The sequence below is a fragment of the Pseudorca crassidens genome, chromosome 5, assembly GCF_039906515.1.
Source record: "Pseudorca crassidens isolate mPseCra1 chromosome 5, mPseCra1.hap1, whole genome shotgun sequence".
In the NCBI taxonomy this organism is placed as follows: domain Eukaryota; kingdom Metazoa; phylum Chordata; class Mammalia; order Artiodactyla; family Delphinidae; genus Pseudorca; species Pseudorca crassidens.
Window position 1 is genome coordinate 90,316,341 of NC_090300.1, and position 23,323 is coordinate 90,339,663.

Below are 23,323 nucleotides of genomic sequence, written 5' to 3' on the forward strand. Positions count from 1 at the left end.
GTCAGACGGCCTCCAAGTTTCTATGATCGTGGTTTTGCTGCTGCTCCAGGTAGAGCCTTCCTTGACTAACTTAAATTACTTCTGCGTTACAAATGCACACTTTGCATAAGCCTCTTTATTTCATTTCTTCCTTTTCCGCTAATGGTTGAGGTGGAGATGGGGGCGTATGCACCAACTCAACTGTGGACCTCACTTTCCACATCTGTAAAATACCTTGAAGTAGCACCGAAACTGGTTGTGCTTCCGTGGGGAAGCATAAACACAAGGCGGATTCCTCGCCCCATTCCGAGATTCTCATTGAGTAGTACAGGGATGCGGTTCCCCCAAATTCTCCCAAGTAATTCTGATACGCGGCCAGGTATTAGTGACCAGGGGCTGGATGACTCTCTGGGTTCTTCAGGTTCACCGTACTTGGTCCACTATTTCGTGAAGGACCCGCCCCTTTCCCCTCCCGGGCCCCGCCCCCGCCCCACCCCTTGCCCTCTACCTTCCCCTGACGTCGGCTCATCGCCCCTCCTTCGGTCGCTCCACTGGGTCTCGCCCAGGTCCACCTTTCCCAGTCCCTCTCCTGCCTCCCAAGATGGCTGCGCTGCTGCCGGGCCCGCAACCATGGAACCGCGTGAGGCTCCCTAAGGCGGGGAGCCGCAGCACAGTGACCGTACAGGACCCCGGCGCGGCGCTGGGTGAGTGAGGCGCCCGGCGAGGGGTGCAGGCTTTTCCGGAGGAGGCGTCAGGCAGGCGCACGTGCGCGGGGTGGGGGCGGGACTTCCGGAACCCGCGGGACGCTGCGCAGGGCCGCGACCGATAGAGGCCTGGGTCCTAGAGCTTGCTGAGGAATTTTGCAGGCATCGCCGTTCCTCGCTGGACCCATCGAGTCTACCGCAGGGCCTGGCTGGGGCCCAAGATCCAGCCCCGCACCGAAATGGGAAAGAGGACGGACGCAGCTAGCGTCAGGAAAAATTGCTGCTTGGGGACCCTGCGTTCACTCAGGCCACCAAGTGCTGTGGTTCCCCCTCAGTCTTTCTCGACCTCTGCCTCTGAGAGGCTGCGGGTCGTCACTCAAGCACTCTGCAGTTAAACCGCAATCTTTCTGGATCCCTCGTTTCTTATCTGTAAAATGGGGTTAGTTTTCCCTATCACCGGGTTGTTCGGAGGATCTAATGATGTCATTTAGGAGAGCGTGGTCTAAAGTGTTCTATCAAGGTATGGTGGCATTGCCGTTATTAGGCAGTAGGGCAGTACACGCTGGGCTCAGGAGCCAAATTGCCTGGGTTTGAATCCTGGCTCTTCTCTCTGCTGGAGCTGGGGTGAGGAGTGGGAAATGTCATTATTTAACCTTTCTGGGCTTAAGCGCATTTTCAAATGGGGATAAAAATAGTACTTGCCTCATAGAGCTGTTCTGATGAAAGAATTAACATTATAGGTAAAGCATTTGGAACAATGCCTGATACAGTAAATAAACACTCAAATGACAGCTGTTATTATTAAATACTTGTAACTTATCTAATCATCACATCCCCCTCCCCATCCATCCATCCTGCTCAGTTTACAGATTAATCTTACCCCTTCCTCTATTCAAAGATTCTTTAACAGGATTCTGTTAGGCGTGGAAATTCACCAAGTCTCCCCCCACCCCAAAGGCAGCCCATTCTGGCCTCAAATAGTTCGTATAGTAAGAAAGTTCTCCACATAGTGTGTAAGTCTTCCTTTGCGTTACTGCCACTTAGGATGCTACTGCTACCCTTAGAGCCATAGAGAACATATTTACTCCCATCTTCTGTTCACAGCTTTTTCAGACTAGGAGGCTGTTACCTTGTCTTACTAAATAAGCACCCCGTGTTCAGTCAGACATTCATTATGTAATATAATTTCCAGCTGTTATAGTGATTTCTCTTCTGAATATATTCTTAAAGTGGTAGAGAAGTATACAACACGTCCCACCTTTAAGGTACTCGAAGTGTTAAGTGTACACCAAATGACTGCAGAGTATTCGTATGAAAGATTATTAAGATCATGATAAAATGTGGTGTAAAGATGTACATTCTACTTTAACACATGTTCTCTTAATGATTTCCTGGACTTGATATCATCTGTCACTGTACGATCACTTCCTTCCTATGTCACTTCTCACATACTTGGAAACATTAATTATGTTCTTACAGGTGAGGCTGATTATGTTAATTTGTTCTTGATTTCTTTAAAACATAAGGAAATATGCTTCTTTCATTGTATTTTTTATAGAATATACTTAATGTAGAAATGCATATTAAGTCTTACGAAACATCTCTGCTTTAGACCTTTGCATTGCAGCTGTAATTAAAGAATGCTGTCTCGTTACATTGTCACTGAAGAGCCAAATCTTAGATGCAGAAACAGATGTATTATGTGCAGTCCTTTACAGCAATCACAACAGAATGGGCCGCCACAAGCCCCATTTGGCCCTCAAACAGGTAAGGTGGGAGCCCTGTGTTTAATACTCAACATGTTTGAGTTGATGAAGATGGAGATCACACTGCCATTTAATATTTTGTAACTTAATCGCAGTAACTTACTTGTGATTTATAGGTCATCTTGCAATTGCATGTGGGCTTTTTTTTTTTTTCTTCCCCTGAAAGCATTTCAAAAAACAATTTAAAAAGGAACTATGTTGCATTCTTTCCCAGTCTTGTTTCTAGTAGGTAGGTAATTTTTTGTTTTTATGTTTACTTTTTATTTATTTATCTTATTATAGGTAATTTTTATGAAAAATTTTCTTCATTATATGCAATCTATAATAAAGTACCATGCCTCTGCCTAGTTTAAAGATTGAGTACTTTGATCAAGACAGAGGTTTGGATTAAGAAACAATTTTCCTGACCATAATCAAAATCCCAAAATCATAAAAAGAACAAAGTTGCAGTCTATATATTGTGGGGTATGTAATCTAATCGGTGATATATTGAATGAGTATATAACAAGTTGTGTAAAGTGGTTTTGTGTAACTTTTGGAGTTAAAGACAAAATTGGGCCCTCCAGCTCAGGGACTACACCACAGAGTAGAGCCTCCTAACCTGAGTTCCTTACGTGTCCATTCATTCATTCATTTTATTAATTCTCCAAGTATTTTTGAAACTTTCTATGTGCCAGGCACTGTGCTTCGTGCTAGGTGTACAGGATGAAAAAGACAGACATAGTCTCTAACCTTACAGATTCATGCTCTCTGGTTAGTTTTCCACTCCCATTACTTAAGGCAAAAAAGATGAAGATTTTTTCATCAAAGGAAGATTTGGGATCATGGTCTTTCTTTTCTTCTCTGGGGCAGCTTTTATCTCCTTCTGAGTCTTTAACGCCAAAACCAAACTTACCATCTCAGATCTAACATACGTATTTCTCCTCCCGGCTTCCAAGTTGCGAATAATTATCCGGTCAGAAAAATTTGGTGTTCTGTTTTCTCTGCTTCTTTCTTTTACGTAGCTCTCCTATCCGGCCAACTGATCAGTCAAAACTTTCTCTGCATCTAGTCCCTTTTTAGTTCTGGCTGCCATTTCTTTTTTCTGACCTTGTCAGTTGTTAGTCATCTTGCAATTCTGACTGATCTTTCATCTTCCAGTCTTTCCTCCACTCTGGCATATTCATGTGTACCAAAGCCAGGTTAATCATCCTAAAACACAGCTTTAAGTTTTAATATTTCTCCACTGTCTCCTGAATAAAGAGGAAGCCTCTTAGGTTAACTTACAAGATCCCTCGTGATCTGGCCTCTTCAGTTTTCCTTAGCTCAGGCTTCTCTCTGGTCTTCATCTTCATATATTTTGTATTTCAGACGGCCTGAACTCTTCCTGAGTCCTCCTACTCACCACATTCGTTCCCTCCTCTGAGCCTTTGCTCACCTGGTCCTGTATGTTTACAATGCCCAATCCCTCTATCACTTGATCCCTTATGTCTGTGGCACTTACAGACTGTTGAAATTTAGTACTTAATAATTTACTGTCTTGTTTTAATAGTTTCACTATTAGAAATCATGTTGCTTCAGAAAAAATAAAATCTTGAGAATAATCTTATACTTACCTTGGTCCCCTTTATAGCATCAAGCACATCCTGGCATGTAGTACAATAAATTCTTAGTCATAACCTGATTTGAAGAATTTATTTGGCTGGATAAATTTCAAATTTTTAACCAGAAGCAATTGCTTTGGGCTATGGGTTTCTTTACCCTTAAAAAAAGGCATTCTTTGGCATTGAGTGTATTTCCATACTTTGAAATTTTGTATTTCTTTGTTTTCCTGGTCACATCAGTGGCTTTGTCTGTGTCACACATGAGCTGCTCTTCCCCTTTCAGGTTGAACAATGTTTAAAACGCTTGAAAAACATGAATTTGGAAGGTTCAATTCAAGATCTCTCTGAGTCATTTTCTTCTAAGTAAGTGGTCCAGTTGCTTTGTAATGGGCTTTTTGGTGGGCTGGAAACCCAGTGTCTTGCTGTGATCTCGCTTTAGACTTGCTTCACTTATTGTTAGAATATAAACAATTATACCTTAGCTGTACAAATTTTGTTTCAATAAAAGGCCCCTGGTATTCTGTGGTAATCTCCCTCTCTTGGCCAGTGGGAGGAAATGATGTGACATTGAAATCTGGGTCATGGTAGATTATTTTGAAACATAAGTGTCAGTCAACTTCAGTGAGTCATTATTAAACATAACTACCTCAAATTGAGCTTAAAGCAAGTCTGCACTTGAAAACTGCTATATAAGTGCTTTATATTTAAGAATGAAAGTAATGTACTTTTCTGTTTTTGCCAAGTGAAAATCAGCCTGTAAATACCAAAGCATGTGTCATCCCTAGCCAACCAGTGGTGGAACTGGTGTTGATGAAGATTTTGGGAGCCTGCAAGTTGCTACTTCGCTTGTTGGACTGTTGCTGCAAGACATTTCTGTATCCTTGAATCAACTAAAGTACCTTCTTCTGAATTGGAATTGTTGGGATATATTTAATAGTATTTCTATTTGAAAGCTAGGGAGTCTGTAGGAGTTATAACTTATGGGAATTCTTAAAATTTTGCTCTTTGGCTTCCTTTTCCTGGGATTTGCCTGATATAGCCATTGCCAGAGACTTCTGTCTCTACCTAGTATGTATTATCCTAAGGGCACTGACTGTTAGAAATTCTTAATCTTAGAAACTAAATTTATATGAGACCTCTAGCAGAGTGTGTATTACTTTATTTTTCCTCTAGCAGAGTGTATATTACTTTATTTTTAAGCTTCCGTGACTTAAATAGAACATGTTTTAAGGTTTTAGTTCCTTCAAGAAAATTCTTTCTACTTCCAGTCTGTTTTTTTCATAAATGTAACTTAAAGAAACCTAAATTCCTTTGATTCTGTTTTCCAATTTTAACTTGATTCTCCAGCTTGACTGTGAAACATCTAGGTTTGCAAGAATTCATTATTTTAAACCTTGTGATGGTTGGGCTGGTGAGCAGGTTATGGTATGTATGTATGTACCTTTGAAATCCTTCATTTCTCTAACTCAGACTAAGTTTCTTATTAGTAGTTTTCATATTTGCTTTCCCATGGGATGCTGAAGGTGCAGGAATTCTGTTTCTTCATTTGATCAGAGTTTATTTGGGGTAGATTGGGAAGCTAAGTTTTGATGGTTATGTCAAAGGATTAGGCTTTGAATCTGAATCCATGAGATCACCTCAACACTAAACAACTAAGCAAATGAATTCCTAGGATTAGCAGCTGGAATTTAAAAAAAAAAAGGGTTCCTCTAATCATTCAGCAGCTGGGCCATTTAAAATGAAGGTGTTCCTGAGCAGTCTGTATCATTTGTTTCTGCCATTAGGTTTCTAACTTTTAATGGCAATTACCTTCCTTATGTTTTCTAGATTCCTTTCTTCCACCTGAACCACCACTGCTTTTTGAGCCATAGTTAGTTGATGTAAAGAACACTGATAATACTAGTTGCAAACCAAAGAGCCCTTCCCTTGCATCTCACAATATATATTATGAAACTTATTTGATGGATAATTGGATTCAAAATCTGCCCATATTTATAAGGAGAACTGTTTTGGGCCATTTTAAACAATTGGTTTGATAAGCTCTAATTTGAATGAAAGCCAAAAAAAAGAGAGAAAATTCTCTCTAAACCTTGCTTTGATATCTTAACCTGGATATCTCAAGTACTATTTCCAATCATCTTATTTTTTATTCTGCTTGTTTTTAGTACTAACAGTGTTAGAATTACTAATTGTATTATTTTAAAATATCAAACCTTCATTATTCCTATAATGAAAATAGCTTTGATTTTTGCTGATTATAATAATAATACATGGTTATTTTAAGAAACTTTTAAAAATAGAAAAAATGCAAAGAACCTGAAATTTGCCTAAAATCTCATCATCTAGATAAAACCACACTTAAGATTTTGAGGCACATCTTTTGAGATATCTCTCCATGTAGTACTTTATTTGGTTTTATATAGCATTTTGTACTTGCATTTTTCTGTTTAGGCTGGACTAATCTAGCTCTTTGCAAGTGTCCGCTTGAGCGTTTTTTTAATCTATAGTGGCAGATTCACAGGCATTATTTTCAGCTTTGACTCTCTTATTATTTTTTTTTTACTTTTTTTACTTTTTTTTGTGGTACGCGGGTCTCTCACTGTTGTGGCCTCTCCCGTTGCGGAGCACAGGCTCCAGACGCACAGGCTCAGCGGCCATGGCTCACGGGCCCAGCCGCTCCGCGGCATGCGGGATCTTCCCGGACCGGGGCACGAACCCATGTCCCCTGCATCGGCAGGCGGACTCTCAACCACTGCGCCACCAGGGAAGCCCTGACTCTCTTATTATTATGTAATCTGCAAATGATAATTACTAGCTAATTCATGAGATCCTTCTTCTTTCTCTAGGGTTCTCTATAAAGATGTTTTAAAAAGGCTGGTTTCTTTATATGAGCCATTGTTTGGATTACTTCAAGAGGTCTCCAGGATTCAACCATTGCCTTACTTCAAAGGTTTTACCTTTCCTTCTGATATTGCTGAATTTTTAGGAGAGCCCTACTTTGAAATCTTTAAGAAAAAAATGCCTACAGCTTTTGCAGCTAAAGGAGTAACTAAACTGCTAAATAAACTATTTTTAACAAAAGAGCAATCACAGAGGTCCAGTGAAGAAACATTACTTAGAATTTCCAAAAAAGCTAAACAAATGAAGATCAATACTCAGAATAATGTGGATCTTGGACAGCCAGTAAAGAATAAGAAAATCTTAAAAGGTAATTTGCTTTGATATGGCACATACTCTAAAAAAAACAAACAAAAAAACTTTTGAAATTACAATGTAGTCATGCATTGTGTAGGAAGAAATTCAGCATCTTCTTAATTTTAACTCTGATTATTCTTAGAGAGGTATGTTAATACCTGTGTTTTCTCAGCTTGAGCATATAAAGTTGTTTCTGTTGTTGCTTCATAGTTCTTTGCTTGCTTAATTCCCTTTGTTTCTCTTGTAGTAATTTGGCAAGAAATGTAGTCATGCACATAAGAATTTGTTGATTTAAAAATAGTATGCCTAAGTTTTTGTATCTGTGATCTTTCCATCTTCACAGAAAAGTCATCAGAATTTGACGTAAGGGCTTTCTGCAAACAGCTGAAACACAGAGCTATTCAGGTTTGTCTGGCTTATTTTAATATAGCTTATGATTTCTGCTGATTTGTAGAGTAGATGCCACTTACCAATGGCAGGGACTGAATCTTCTGTTTTTATCCCCAACTCTAAGAGTAGTGCCATCTTAGTTCTCAGTGTGTGTTTCTGAATGAATAGAGGCATTCCCAAGGGATTTGAGTGCATGTAGTTAATTCAGTTAATACGGTGCCTTCAGAAACATTTTACTAAGAGTTTTGCTAGAATTTTAAAGTGATCCTAGGATCCATCATAGGAGTGGATTGTACTGCAGCTTAAGAGTATGGGCTTTACAATCAAACAGAAGTGGTTTGAGTCCTGGCTTTGGTTTGTACTACTCTGTGACTTATGTAAGTTTCTTGGCCTGTCCATACCTCTGTTTCTAATAACAGTATGTACCTCATAGGGTTGTGCCAGTTTTAGTTCATGTAAAGTGTTCAGCACAGAGTCTAAAGTGTGGTAAGCATTTAATTGGTGTTAGATATTGTTACCGACTTTCATCGTCATTATCGTCATCCTCATCCTTTGTCATGAGGCTTCTATTTCTTTCTTCCTGTCAGCATTCAAGCTTTAACCTGATTCCTCTCCTTGGCCAGTGTCTGCAAATTCTGTTTGTTCTGGACCTGACATGGATAAGTACATCAATGTCATCCTCTTTCATCAGTAACTTCTTGACTTCTTTTACCCTTTCTCTTTTCAAAACTGTTTTCTTCTGGTTTCCTTCATGGGTTATTTTTTCCATTCAAGAATTCTTAATCATTTCTAATGAGTCAGTGCTTTCTTGAAGGCTTACAAGGATTCCAGTTTGCATTTATATTTTGTCCGATTCACAAGTTCCAGAGGAAGATATGATCATCATCACACTTACGTTGCATTTACTCTTTGCCAGGCATTGTTCAAAACACTTTATATGTGTTAACTCATATAATCCTTGCAAAAGCCCTGTGAGGTAGGTGCTATTATTACTGTTGCCATATTTCAGATGAGAAAATTAAGGCACAGAAAGGACAAGAAATTTGCACAGGCCACACAGCAGATATGGGGCAGAACTGGGATTTGAATGCAGGCAGTTTGGTTTCATAGTCTTTGTCCTTTATCTTTACACCAGTCCTCCAAATAGTTTCGTCAGCTCTCTCTCTTAATAACTACGGCTCTCTGTGACTCTTGAAACTTTCTGCAGTCCGTCCACCTGTTCCTAGGTGAGCTGTTTCCAGCATGACCAATGACTACCATATTTTTAGCATTTAGCACCAATATGCTTATCTTACTTTTAGGTCAAACTTTTATGGATCACCAACACAAAGTGTTGATAGGTCTCTGCTTTCATATTTTCTACTACTTTATGTTCTTGAGAGTGAGAAATTTGGAAGAAGGTAAGTTTTGAACAGAGGATGGAAGCAGACCTACTAGGTGGCATATTTCAATAAACAGTAAAAGTTGATAAAATTCAAACTTGACTTGATATAGAAAGATGAGGTTGAAGAGACCAAAGGTGCCACATCAAAAGATGGTTGGATTGGAGTTGGAAATGTTGCTCAGTTAAGCATTTTTAACATACATTCAGCAATCATCCCCATTCTCACATGTTTTCAATAACATTTATGACCCATCATTGAGGAGGGTGACTCAGGATATAGAAATAAATGAAAAACAAGTTGTGGTAGTCCAGTATTAGAGGAAGAGGGCTCTTCAGTGATTTTTTTCCCACTAGATAGGCTTTGACCAATACTTAATCATGTGGAGTTTTATTCGTATGTATAGGTTAAATAAATAGATATGTATGCAAATATTTATATTGTCACCTGTATACAGCTGAATTTAGCTATAGATGGGATCTGCTGTAGCACAGAGGGGAAAAAATCTTGTGTTAGGAGCAGTGAATAAAAACATTTTTAAGAAAAAGGAAGGGAATTCCCTGGCCATCCAGTGGTTAGGACTCTGCGCTTCCACCGCAGGGGGCACGAGTTCAATCCCTGGTTGGGGAACTAAGATCCCACAAGCCGAGCGGCAAAAAAAAAAGAAAGGAAAGCATAGTGGGCTGAAAAAACTTTTTTTCCTTCTTTTAAAAAGACATATTTTCAAATTTTTATAGTCTGTGAGTCAGCTTCTCTCTGTTGTTATGTAAGTCAGTAACAAATCCAATATATTTTTCTCATCGTTCCATATTTCAGGCGAACAGTTTTGAGTTTAAATGTTCTCAATCCAAACTAAAGGCAACCAAACGTTCTTCTTGGAAAGCAATAGGAACTCCCTGTGTAAAAAGTCTTGTGCAAAGATTCCGAGAAACTGACACTTTCCTACAACTTTCTGAAGAGATCCAAATGGCAATTCTGTGGTGTAGGAGCAAAAAACTCAAGGCTCAGACCACCTTTCTGGGTAATAAACTTCTTAAAAGCAACCGGCTTAAACATGTGGAAGCTCAAGGCTATAGGTAGGTACATCACAAAAATTGTATTTCTTTACTTTTTCTATTATCATTTAGGGCAAAAGTATATATATTCAAGTTAGCCTTTTTAATGTCCAGTAGTCTAAAGTTGAGACCTACTTAAAGTACAGTTGTGTTAAACCTATTACAGTACAGTACTATATAGTCGATTGTGTTAGTTGGGTACCTAGGCTAACTTTGTTGGACTGACGAACAAATTGGACTTAAGAACATGCTCTCGGAATGGAACTCGTTTGTATGTAGGGGACTTACTCTATCTATTCAGGGCTTTATAATGGTTCCCGTGGGTGAATCACAGTCTAAAATTTGTTAAATTTTCTTTAAAAATTTATGGAAAAGATATTCCTATTTTAGTAAAAAATATATATATTGATGGTTTTATAGCAAGTTTTCATTAAAAGCTGTTGGGGAAGTTAAGGGTTTTTACATTAAATTCTAGAGTAGAAACTCAGCCTAAGATGGAGGTGTTCTGTTCAAGACTGCATGTAAAGTCAGAGGTAGATGAGGCAGAGATGATAATTAAAAGTTAATGCAGAGGGTAAGAAACTAGTAGTTATTTGATTAGACCATTATTTTGCACCCCACAAAAATATAGTGTCCATTTATTCTGCCCTGGTTTGCTGTTTCAGTAATATATTTGTAGTACATTTGAATTTTATTTAATGTCCACAATAACTCTGTGAGGTAGGTAGTATTATTCATATTATATAGATGAGGAAAGACAGGATTTTACTCAGGGTATTAGAGCTGGAGATCTAGAACTCAGTGCAGATCCTCTGATCCTTCTGTTTTCATTCTTCCTATTTCCATTTCAATTGGGAAGTACACCTACCCTCTCCTCAATTAAAGATTACTGCTTATGGTAAGACAAAATGGTTTGGAAACAGAGATCATGAATTACTACATTAAAATGGGCTTCCTCAAAGTTCTATATTTGTTTAAAAAGGAATAGGGTAATGTAGGAGATACAGACTCATGCTAATCTTTTGCAGTCTATCACAAAAAGGCAGTTAGCAGGGTACCGATGTACCTTGTGGCAGTGTACCCTATTCAGAAGCAAAACACCTAAAGTAACTGGCCATTTGAGTTCCAAATTCCCAAATTTGAAGATGATATATGAATCACAGTTAGGGCAGCTCAAGGCTGTCATTATGTCTATGCCAGGAGCCCTGTTTTCTCATTCTACATAAACTCCCTCTTCACTTTTATTCCTTTTTCTTTGTTCATTTCCTGCCGTAATATGAATCTGTTAATCCAGAAATGGGTTGATGCATCCTAGCAATTTTTCTATTTGTGATTCATCTTTTCCCCAGTTCCATTCCTATTATATTATGAACAGATTAGCAATTATCGGGGAAGAGCTCTGGCACTAAAATATGGAGATATCTCACCATTCAGTTACCTTGCTACTTGTAGGAGCTACTTTACTTTGGAAACATAATGGGGACACATTTGCTCACAATCTAAATCAGAGGGAAGTTGTGCTCTGAAAACACAGACTTGGGTTGAAGCTCCTATTTCCTTATGATTCTGGAGTTGTACACAGGCATAGGACTTATAAATATTTTTCAATTGGAAGTTGGTAAAAGGGAGACAAAAGTTTCTGAGAATGTTTTTCTGCATCTTAACAATCTCCAATTTTTCCTCTCTCTGTCTTAAAGTTTGCCAAAGAAACTAGAGTGCATAAAAACATCAATTTGCAACTGCCTTCTTCAAGGCTCAGGTAGCAAAACTTTGAAGAATCATCTGAGACGAAGATCACAGAATAAATTTTCATTGAAACGAAGGAAACCACAGAGAAAGTTGCAGTCGACTCTTTTAAAGGAAACCCAGCAGCCCCCTCAAGGGACTCAGAGCGCTACCGATATCATTAAAGGGAGACTCTCACACCCTACAGTTTGTACAACTGATCTCTACCCTAACAATAAGCAAGTGTTGAGTAGAAGAGTTTCAAGTCCTGTCATACAAACTAAGGAGAAACAAATTCATGAAACTCTTATAGAAAGCAATGAAAATGAAACTGATTCTTGGACAACGATGCAAATAAATAAACATAATACATCAGGAATCACTAAGGAGACAGACGACATTGATGATATTTTTGCTTTAATGGGAGTTTAGATGCTCATATGTGAGACTTTTAACTGGTTAACCAACTGCTCCAGTGTTCTGTTTTAAGTATAACAGCTGAGATCTGGAAAGATCTGAAAGTACCATTTGTACTCAGAGGAGCTGCTTAAGTGCAACATTGTAGAGCAGTTCATTTTAGTTCAGTAAACGCTTGTCATAGCTTTGTGTCATTTAACTGACAAGTATTTGACTAACAGTCAATTTTTGACTTAATTAGGATCTGAATAATTAGGTTTGCAAAACCTACACTGTGCCTTAGTAGCAAGGAATCACCAAAAAGGTCACTTTAGCCTTAATGGCTCCATTGTAGCTAAGTGCTCTTCTGAACACCAAGGTTTGTAGCTTTTAACAGTTGTGCCCTCTTCTGTCTGTTAGAATTATCATAGAAGTTTTGCCACTATTACCAGGGAGTGGTCACAACCATTATTTCACTTCATTTGTTAACCTTACCACACAGGAGGGCATATTAAAATGCTTTTGGAGTTCCACAAAATTTGTGGGGGCTTTTGTTTATTTATTTGGGTGCTAGTGACTGAGTCCAAATAAAATTTTTTTCAAAAAGGATGTAAAGTGACTTGTGGTTATACACAAAGTAGAAGGAGGCGAGAAAGTTAGATGAAAAGATAAAGCTAAGGAGACACAAAATCAACCAACCCAATGAGGCTAAAAATAAATTCATAATTTGGTGCTGATGTTGTCATCTGATTATTTGTATGTTGCTCATACAATTGCTCTGAGAAGGTAAATCTTACATATTTTCAAATAATGATGTGAAGTTTGAGGTATCTTTCAAATGTTCTAGTTTTCTAGAATTAGGTTAATAAGCTATTTGTTCAGCAGGTTATAGGCTTAAGTTTTCTGTTTATATACAGTAATTTATAGAAAAATGAAACAGTGCCCTAGTATATACTGCATCCTTCCTTTCCTCAGCCATCCTATCATTTTTTAGCATCCTTTTTTTTCTTTATCTGGCCTTGTTCTTTCCTCATCTGCTTTCTGTATATTTTCCCACTTACCTACAATACTGTATCAGAGGTTCTCAAACTGTAGGATGTTTTGAGAATCACTTGGTGGGTTATTTAAAAATGCAGGTTTTGAGTCCCTTCCAAAGAGATCGATAAATATGGTTAGGGGAGAGGACCAGAAGCCTGCATTTTTATTAAGGGGCTCAGGTGATTTTGATGCAAGTAGCCCAAAATGCAAAGTTAGATAAATGCTGGTTTAGCTTCCTTTTCTGAAGACTTGCTAAATATCCTATTTAATTCAGAGTTCTTAATCAATCTCTAGTCACTTTTTATTGTTTATATTTCTCCTGGTTTCCTACAAGGTGGTAGAGCTACTTAGTGCTTTAAAACATGGACAATACCAAGGAAGTCTCATTCATGACAAGTCTAGAAATAGCCACCAGCTTCTAAGATTTAAGGTCAGGTCTTGCGTCTATTTTTATTTGAACATGCCTCCAGTAGTCGTGTGGAGCTAGTAGGTTTCCCTGGGCTTAGGTCCCTCCCTTTAGTGGCATTATTGTCTAAGAATCATAAACTTTTACAGCCGGAAGAGACTTTGGAGGTCATCCTTCGCTGGAAAAAAACAGAGTAGTTCAGTGAATTGTCTAAGGTAAAACTGGATTAGACTATAAGCCTAGCATTTTTTTTCTACTTCATTAATGTTCCTTTGGAGTATGTTTCTTTATCTCCTCCTCCCATCTGACCCTTAAAATTCTGGGAAAAATGTAAAGAGCTTCATGTGTCCATAAAATGATAATTTATATATAAGGAACATAGTATTCTATGTTATTTTTTCCAAACAACTTAAATTCAAATGTTTTAAATTTTTAAAAGTGAAATCTTAAATATACAAACCCATAACTTATCCAGTAAATTAGATTAGAGAATACTGTTAGCGTCATCATAGTGAATACCAATTTAATCACTTTGGGTGGCATTAAAACACTCTGGTCATTTTAAGAGCAGTGTGGTAGACCTCCCATATGTCACTTCAAATCCTCTTGGCCTCTTACCTGACCACTAGTATGGCAACCAGTTTCAAGCAGGACTGGGCAACTGCACCTTGCCTCCTGGCTTCTGACAAGCTACAGGAACTGCTTGGCATCTGGACATATACAGCTTAGGAGAGGTGTGGCACTGTCCTCTAACCGCCCTTCAAAGACAATTCAGAGGCACATTTAATAAGGCTGCTCAAGATCAAGCCCTAGTACTATGTTGTTTCCAACTCAATGTGTCCTTGATTGGCTTTCCTGCCATCTGTTTCATTTCCCCTTCACTCCTGTTCGCTGGGATCACATCCCCAGTAAACTACTGGATGCAAGCTTTTGTCTTGGGCCGTGCTTTTAGGAGAACCAGAACCAAGGCTAAGACAAGCAGTAAAAAAAACACTGGCAGGTAGAAAGATGACTTTTAACAAATTCTGTTGTTACATATTTTACTCGGTGAATGCCTATATTAAAAGTTATTTTAAAAATTTATTTTATTTATTTATTTTTGGCTGAATTCAGTCTTCGTTGTTGCTTGCAGGCTTTTTCTAGTTGTGGAGCACGGGCTCTAGGCACATGGGCTTCAGTAGTAGTGGTGCACGGGTTTAGCTGCTCCGCGGCAGGTGGGATCTTCCCGGACCAGGGCTCAAACCCGTGTACCCTGCATTGGCAGGCAGATTCTTAACCACTGCACCACCAGGGAAGCCCTTAAAAGTTTTTTTTTTTTTTTTTAATCTTAAATCACTGCTGATTAGAATAAACCACCACAACTAACTATAAAACTGAAAACATATCCAGAATTGAATTTTCTAAAAGAAGTCACAAAGCTGTTCTACAGAGTTAATTTTTTATCCAGTGCTATTGCTGTAACATTATAATATTCAGCTTCACTTTGAAAAGCTAAGCCACTTATATGAATAGGTCAGTAGCATCTTCATAAAAATATTTTCCATTAACATTAGTTCAAAGTAAGGCTTTGTCTTTCCATTCTGAATCTTTTTTTTTTAACATCTTTATTGGAGTATAATTGCTTTACAATGCTGTGTTAGTTTCTTTTTTATAACAAAGTGAATCAGTTATACATATACACATGTTCCCATATCTCTTCCCTCTTGCATCTCCCTCCATCCCACCCTCCCTATCCCACCCCTCTAGGTGGTCAGAAAGCACCGAGCTGATCTCCCTGTGCTATGCGGCTGCTTCCCACTAGCTATCTATTTTATGTTTGGTAGTGTATATATGTCCATGCAACTCTCCCACTCTGTGCCAGATTACCCTTCCCCCTCCCCGTATCCTCAAGTCCATTCTCTTGTAGGTCTGTGTCTTTATTCCCGTCTTGCGCCTAGGTTCTTCATGACCTTTTTTTTTTTTTTTTAGATTCCATATATATGTGTTAGCGTACGGTATTTGTCTTTCTCTTTCTTACTTCACTCTGTGTGACAGACTCTAGGTCCATCCACCTCACTACAAATAACTCAATTTTGTTTCTTTTTATGGCTGAGTAATATTCCATTGTATATATGTGCCACATCTTCTTTATCCATTCATCCGATGATGGAGACTTAGGTTGCTTCCATGTCCTGGCTATTGTAAATAGAGCTGCAATGAACATTTTGGTACATGACTCTTTTTGAATTTTGGTTTTTTCAGGGCATATGCCCAGTAGTGGGATTGCTGGGTTGTATGGTAGTTCTAATTTTAGTTTTTTAAGGAACCTCCATACTGTTCTCCACAGTGGCTGTATCAAATTTACATTCCCACCAATAGTGCAAGAGTGTTCCATTTTCTCCACACTCTCTCCAGCATTTATTGTTTCTAGATTTTTTGATGATGGCCATTCTGATGGGTGTGAGATGATATCTCATTGTAGTTTTGATTTGCATTTCTCTAATGATTAATGGTGTTGAGCATTCTTTCATGTGTTTCTTGGCAATCTGTATATCTTCTTTGGAGAAATGTCTATTTAGGTCTTCTGCCCATTTTTGGTTTGGGTTTTTTGTTGTTGTTGTTGAGCAGCATGAGCTGCTTGTAAATTTTGGAGATTAATCCTTTGTCAGTTGCTTCATTTGCAAATATCTTCTCCCATTCTGAGGGTTGTCTTTTCGTCTTGTTTATGGTTTCCCTTGCTGTGCAAAAGCTTTGAAGTTTCATTAGGTCCCATTGTTTATTTTTATTTCCATTTCTCTAGGAGGTGGGTCAAAAAGGATCTTGCTGTGAATTATGTCATAGTGTTCTGCCTATGTTTTCCTTAAGAGTTTGATACTGTCTGCCCTTACATTTAGGTGTATAATCCATTTTGAGTTTATTTCTGTGTATGGTGTCAGGGAGTGTTCTAATTTCATACTTTTACATGTACCTGTCCAGTTTTCCCAGCACCACTTACTGAAGAGGCTGTCCTTTCTCCACTGTATATTCTTGCCTCCTTTATCAAAGATAAGGTGACCATATGTGCGTGGGTTTATCTCTCGGCTTTCTATCCTGTTTCATTGATCTATATTTCTGTTTTTCTGCCAGTACTAAACTGTCTTGATTACTGTAGCTTTGTAGTATAGTCTGAAGTCAGGGAGCCTGATTCCTCCAGCTCCGTTTTTTGTTCTCAAGATTGCTTTGGCTATTCGGGGTCTTTTGTGTTTCCATACAAATTGTGAAATTTTTTGTTCTCGTTCTGAGAAAAATGCCAGTGGTAGTTTGATAGGGATTGCATTGAATCTGTAGATTGCTTTGGGTAGTAGAGTCATTTTCACAATGTGATTCTTCCAATCCAAGAACATGGTATATCTCTCCACCTGTTTGTATAATCTTTAATTTCTTTCATCAGTGTCTTATAATTTTCTGCATACAGGTCTTTTGTTCCTTAGGTAGGTTTATTCCTAGAAATTTTATTCTTTTTGTTGCAATAGTAAATGAGAGCATTTTCTTAACTTCACTTTCAGATTTCTCATCATTAGTGTATGGGAATGCAAGAGATTTCTGTGCATTAATTTTGTATCCTACTACTTTACCAAATTCATTGATTAGTAGCTTTCTGGTAGCATCTTTACGATTCTCTAGGTATAGTATCATGTCATCTGCAAACAGTGACAGCTTTACTTCTGCTTTTCTGATTTGGATTCATTTCTTTTTTTTCTCTGATTGCTGTCGCTAAAACTTCCAAAACTATGTTGAATAAGAGTGGTGAGAGTGGACAACCTTGTCTTGTTCCTGATCTTAGTGGAAATGGTTTGTTTTTCACCATTGAGGATGATGTTGGCTGTGGGTTTGTCATATATGGCCTTTATTATGTTGAGGAAAGTTCCCTCTATGCCTACTTTCTGCAGGGTTTTAATCATAAATGGGTGTTGAATTTTGCTGAAAGCTTTCTCAGCATCTATTGAGATGATCATATGGTTTTTCTCCTTCAATTTGTTAATATGGTGTATCATGTTGACTGATTTGCGTATATTGAAGAATCCTTGCACTCCTGGAACAAACCCCACTTGATCATGGTGTATGATCCTTTTAATGTGCTGTTGGATTATGTTTGCTAGTATTTTGTTGAGGATTTTTGCATCTATGTTCATCAGGGATATTGGCCTGTAGTTTTCTTTCTTTGTGACATCTTTGTCTGGTTTCGGTATCAGGGTGATGGTGGCCTCATAGAATGAGTTTGGGAGTGTTCCTCCCTCTGCTATATTTTAGAAGAGTTTGAGAAGGATAGGTGTTAGCTCTTCTCTAAATGTTTGATAGAATTAGCCTGTGAAGCTATCTGGTCCTGGGCTTTTGTTTGTTGCAAGATTTTTAATCACAGTTTCAATTCAGTGCCTGATTGGTCTGTTCATATTTTCTATTTCTTCCTGGTTCAGTCTCGGCAGGTTGTGCATTTCTAAGAATTTGTCCATTTCTTCCAGGTTGTCCATTTTATTGGCATAGAGTTGCTTGTAGTAATCTCTCATGTAGTAATCTCTCATGATCCATTTTATTGGCATAGAGTTGCTTGTAGTAATCGCTCATGATCCTTTGTATTTCTGCAGTGTCAGATCCTTTGTATTTCTGCAGTGTCTTTTTCATTTCTAATTCTATTGATTTGAGTCTTCTCCCTTTTTTTCTTGATGAGTCTGGCTAATGGTTTATCCATTTTATCTTCTCAAAGAACCAGCTTTTAGTTTTATTGATCTTTGCTATCGTTTCCTTCATTTCTTTTTCATTTATTTCTGATCTGATCTTTATGATTTCTTTCCTTCTACTAACTTCGGGGTTTTTTTGTTCTTCTTTCTCTAATTGCTTTAGGTGCAAGGTTAGGTTGTTTATTTGAGATGTTTCCTGTTTCTTAAGATAGGATTCTATTGCTGTAAACTTCCCTCTTAGCACTGCTTTTGCTGCATCTCATAGGTTTTGGGTTGTCATGTCTCCATTGTCATTTGTTTCTAGGTATTTTTTTATTTCCCCTTTGATTTCTTCAGTGATCACTTGGTTATTAAGTAGTGTATTGTTTAGCCTCCATGTGTTTGTATTTTTACAGATCTTTTCCTGTAATTGATATCTAGTCTCATAGCGTTGTGGTTGGAAAAGATATTTTATACGATTTCAATTTTCTTAAATTTACCAAGGCTTGATTTGTGCCCTAAGATATGATCTATCCTGGAGAATGTTCCATGAGCACTTGAGAAAAATGTGTATTCTGTTGTTTTTGGGTGGAATGTCCTATAAATATCAATTAAGTCCATCTTGGTTTTTTTTGTTTTTGTTTTTTGGGGGTTTTTTTTTTGCTGTACGCGGGCCTCTCACTGTGGTGGCCTCTCCCGTTGCAGAGCACAGGCTCTGGACGCACAGGCTCAGCGGCCATGGCTCACAGGCCCAGCCGCTCCGCGGCATGGGGGATCCTCCTGGACCGGGGCATGAACCCATGTCCCCTGCATCAGCAGGCGGACTCCCAAGCACTGCGCCACCAGGGAAGTCCCCCATCTTGTTTAATGTATCATTTAAAGCTTGTGTTTCCTTATTTATTTACATTTTGGATGATCTGTCCATTGGTGAAAGTGCGGTGTTAAAGTCCCCTACTATGACTGTGTTACTGTCGATTTCCCCTTTTATGGCTGTTAGTATTTTCCTTATGTATTGTGGTGCTCCTATGTTGGGTGCATAAATATTTACAATTGTTATATCTTCTTGTTGGATCGATCCCTTGATCATTATGTAGTGTCCTTCTTTATCTCTTCTAATAGTCTTTATTTTAAAGTCTATTTTGTCTGATATGAGAATTGCTACTCCAGCTTTCTTTCAGTTTCCATTTGCATGGAATATCTTTGTCCATCCCCTTACTTTCAGTCTGTATGTGTCCCTAGGTCTGAAGTGGGTCTCTTATAGACAGCATATATATGGGTCTTGTTTTTGTATCCATTCAGCCAGTCTGTGTCTTTTGGTGGGAGCATTTAGTCCATTTACATTTAAGGTAATTATCGATATGTATGTTCCTATTCCCATTTTCTTAAATGTTTTGGGTTTGTCATTGTAGGTCTTTTCCTTCTCTTGTGTTTCCTGCCTAGAGAAGTTCCTTTAGCATTTGTTGTAAAGCTGGTTTGGTGGTGCTGAACTCTCTCAGCTTTTGCTTGTCTGTAAAGGTTTTAATTTCTCCATCAAATCTGAATGAGATCCTTGCTGGGTAATCTTGGTTGTAGGTTCTTCTCCTTCATCACTTTAAATATGTCCTGCCACTGCCTTCTGGCTTGCAGAGTTTCTGCTGAAAGATCAGCTGTTAACCTTATGGGGATTCCCTTGTGTGTTATTTGTTGTTTTTCCCTTGCTGATTTTAATGTTTTCATAAATATTTAATTTTTGATAGTTTGATTAATATGTGTCTTGGCATCTTTATCCTTGGATTTATCCTGTATGGGACTCTCTGTGCTTCCAGGACTTGATTAGCTATTTCCTTTCCCATATTAGAGAAGTTTTCAACTATAGTCTGTTCTAATGTTTTCTCAGTCCCTTTCTTTTTCTCTTCTTTTTCTGGGACCCGCATAATTCAAATGTTGGTGCATTTAATATTGGCCCAGAGGTCTCTGAGACTGTCCGCAGTTGTTTTCATTCTTTTTTCTTTATTCTGCTCTGCAGTAGTTATTTCCACTATTTTATCTTCCAGGTCACTTATCCGTTCTTCTGCCTCAGTTATTCTGCTATTGATCCCTTCTAGAGTATTTTTAATTTCACTTATTTTGTTGTTCATCCTTGCTTGTTTCCTCTTTAGTTATTCTAGGTTCTTGTTAAATGTTTCTTGTGTTTTCTCTATTCTATTTCCAAGATTTTGGATCATCTTTACTATCATTATTGTGAATTCTTTTTCAGGTAGACTGCCTATTTCCTCTTCATTTGTTAGGTCTGGTGTGTTTTTACCTTGCTCCTTCATCTGCTGTGTTTTTTTCTGTCTTATCATTTTGCTTATCTTACTGTGTTTGGGGTCTCCTTTTCACTGGCTGTAGGTTCGTAGTTCCCGTTGTTTTTGGTGTCTGTCCCCAGTGGCTATGGTTGGTTCAGTGGGTTGTGTAGGCTTCCTGGTGGAGGGGACTAGTGCCTGTGTTCTGGTGGATGAGGCTGGATCTTGTCTTTCTGGTGGGCAGGTCCACGTCTGGTGGTGTGTTTTTGGGCGTCTGTGGCTTTATTGTGATTTTAGGCAGCCTCTCTGCTAATGGATGGGACTGTGTTCCTATTTTGCTAGTTGTTTGGCATAGGGTGCCCAGCACTGTAGCTTGCTGGTCGTTGAGTGAAGCTGGTTGTTGGTGTTGAGATGGAGATCTCTGGGAGATTTTCACCATTTGGTATTACGTGAAGCTGAGAGGTCTCTTGTGGACCAGTATCCTGAAGTTGGCTGTCCCACCCTGATGCCTGGCTGGAGCACCAAGAGCCTTTCATCCACACAGCTCAGAATAAAAGGGAGAAAAAAGAAAGGAAGGGAGGGAGGGAGGGAGGGAGGGGATAAAATAAAAGAAAGTAAGAAAAAATAAAATAAAAAATAATTATTAATAAAAAAAATTTTTAAAGTAAGAAACAAAAAACTACAGACAGACAGGACCCTAGGACAAATGGTGAAAGCAAAGCTATACAGACTAAGTCTCACACAGAAGCATACACATACACACTCACAAAAAGAAGAAAAGGGGAAAAAATAATATATCTTGCTCCCAAAGTCCACCTCCTCAATTTGGGATGATTCGTTGTCTGTTCAGGCATTCCACAGATGCAGGGTACATCAAGTTGATTGTGGAGCTTTAATCCACTGCTTCTAAGGCTGCTGGGAGAAATTTCCCTTTCTCTTCTTTGTTCGCACAGCTCCCGGGGCTCAGCTTTGGATTTGGACCCACCTCTGCATGTAGGTCACCTGAGGGCGTCTGTTCTTCGCTCAGACAGGATGGGGTTAAAGGAGCAGCTGAATTGGCAGCTCCAGCTCACTCAGGACAGGGGGGAGGAAGGGGTATGGATGCGGGGTGAGCGTGTGGCGGCAGAGGCCGGCGTGACGTTGCACCAGCCTGATGCGCCCCGTGTGTTCTCCCAGGGAAGCTGTCCCTGGATCACGGGACTCTGGCAGTGGCGGGCTGCACAGGCTCCCAGGAGGGGAGGTGTGGATAGTGACCTGTGCTTGCACACAGGCTTTTTGGTGGCTGCAGCCGAAGCCCCAGCTCCCAGCCCCCGCCTGCCCCAGTGGGTGAGCAGACAAGCCTCTTGGGCTGGTGAGTGCCGGTCGGCACCAATCCTCTGTGCGGGAATCTCTGCGCTTTGCCCTCCACACCCCTGTTGCTGCGCTCTCCTCTGCGGCTCCGAAGCTTCCCCCCTCCGCCACCCGCAGTCTCCCCCCATGAAGGGGCTTCCTAGTGTGTGGAAACCTTTCCTGCTTCACAGCTCCCTCCCACTGGTGCAGGTCCCGTCCCTATTCTTTTGTTTCTGTTTTTTCTTTTGCCCTACCCAGGTACATGGCGAGTCTCTTGCCTTTTGGGAGGTCTGAGGTCTTCTGCCAGCATTCAGTGGGTGTTCTATAGGAGCAGTTCCACGTGTAGACGTATTTCTGATGTATCTGTGGGGAGGAAGGTGATCTCCGCGTCTTACTCTTCCGCCATCTTCCTCCCTTCCTCCATTGTGCATCGTAATGAACCAATTATAAACTGTCCAATCAACTTTTTTCTCTTGTCCTTTGCAAATCACCTTCTCACCTAAAACTTCTTTTTGGTCTTTCATTAGATAAAATGTTACTTCCTCTATGACAGGATGTTTTCTGTGATAAATCTACCTGTGAATTTTGCTATATACTTGAGTTAGTTTTGCTTTACAAATACTTAGAATATGCAGATGTCCTTTTCACATTTTAATCTTCATAGCTTTTGAGGTAAGAGTTACAAAAGAAGTTCAGAGAACTCAAGTAATTTGCCCAACGTCCAACATGTAATAAATATTAGAACTGGAACTTGAATTCTGGTCTTCTGATTCTGAACCCTGTGACGGTAACTGACCCCAGCCTGAAATAACTGGTACTTCCAGTATGGACTGACTCAAATTTTATGAAGAATAATTTTTTTTATATTCAAATAAGGTCTCTAAAAAAAGATAAGTTATAGCCATACATATAAGAATTTGTCTTCAACCTATCTATTAGTGCTTAGCAGAAAAGTAGCCCCTTTTTTACCTAGTCCATTGTAATATTTTAATAAAATATACATAATAGACATTCCTTTAAAAGACAAAAACCCAATAAATAATATGGCAAACCTTGTCTACACAGTAGGCAATAGACTTGCATTTTATGGACCTCTATATGCTCTTGTTTGTCAGTTTGTTAAAACAGGAAAAATGGCTGGTATCTCTTCTAATGAACAGCATAATTCAATCATGTATAAACCTTTCCCCCGCTGCAGGCACAAATTCATTCTTGCTTTGGGAATATGCAGGTTTTAAAGCTGAAGTGATCCTGCAAGTTACAGATACACAACATTTAAAACAATGTTGAAATTCTAAGTCTTTAACTTCAGTTGGCATAGACAATTTTGAATCTTCAGCTAAACTGGAAGCCATTAGTCTCCAGATTTCCTGTTATATTTGCTATAAAGCATCTCAAGAGATGGATTCCAGAATAGGTCACAGCACTGTGGAAAAAA

At 39.0% G+C, this 23,323-nt stretch overlaps 3 protein-coding genes across 6 annotated transcripts in view; 1 reads left to right on the forward strand and 2 right to left on the reverse strand.

The window, feature by feature from the left end:
* BOC (BOC cell adhesion associated, oncogene regulated) overlaps positions 1 to 632 on the reverse strand; it is a 261,869-nt gene extending 261,237 nt beyond the window's left edge. Inside the window, exon 1 of the mRNA XM_067738890.1 lies at positions 488 to 632. The gene's annotated coding sequence lies outside the window, so the exon portion shown is untranslated. The remainder of the gene's footprint in view (positions 1 to 487) is intronic.
* Positions 551 to 12,782, forward strand: NEPRO (nucleolus and neural progenitor protein). Of its 3 annotated transcripts, none has more exons than XM_067738896.1 (9): positions 551 to 683; positions 2,296 to 2,450; positions 4,316 to 4,395; positions 4,776 to 4,907; positions 5,380 to 5,457; positions 6,879 to 7,240; positions 7,571 to 7,632; positions 9,816 to 10,075; positions 11,752 to 12,782. In XM_067738896.1, exons 1-9 carry the CDS (start codon positions 581 to 583, stop codon positions 12,209 to 12,211), a joined length of 1,692 nt encoding a protein of 563 aa, XP_067594997.1. In that variant the 5' UTR covers positions 551 to 580; the 3' UTR covers positions 12,212 to 12,782. The 3 variants fall into 3 exon arrangements, with proteins under 3 accessions (XP_067594997.1, XP_067594998.1, XP_067594999.1); XM_067738897.1 differs by lacking the exon at positions 551 to 683 and adding an exon at positions 736 to 1,203; XM_067738898.1 differs by lacking the exon at positions 551 to 683 and adding an exon at positions 736 to 1,122.
* GTPBP8 (GTP binding protein 8) overlaps positions 8,186 to 23,323 on the reverse strand; it is a 28,614-nt gene continuing 13,476 nt past the window's right edge. Inside the window, exon 6 of one of the 2 annotated variants that reach the window (XM_067738901.1) lies at positions 8,186 to 8,267. In XM_067738901.1, coding sequence (XP_067595002.1) covers positions 8,201 to 8,267 — 67 coding nt within the window. In that variant the 3' untranslated portion in view covers positions 8,186 to 8,200. Of the gene's footprint in view, positions 8,268 to 15,534; positions 23,312 to 23,323 lie in introns of those variants that run through there. The other variant, XM_067738900.1, reaches the window with a different exon arrangement.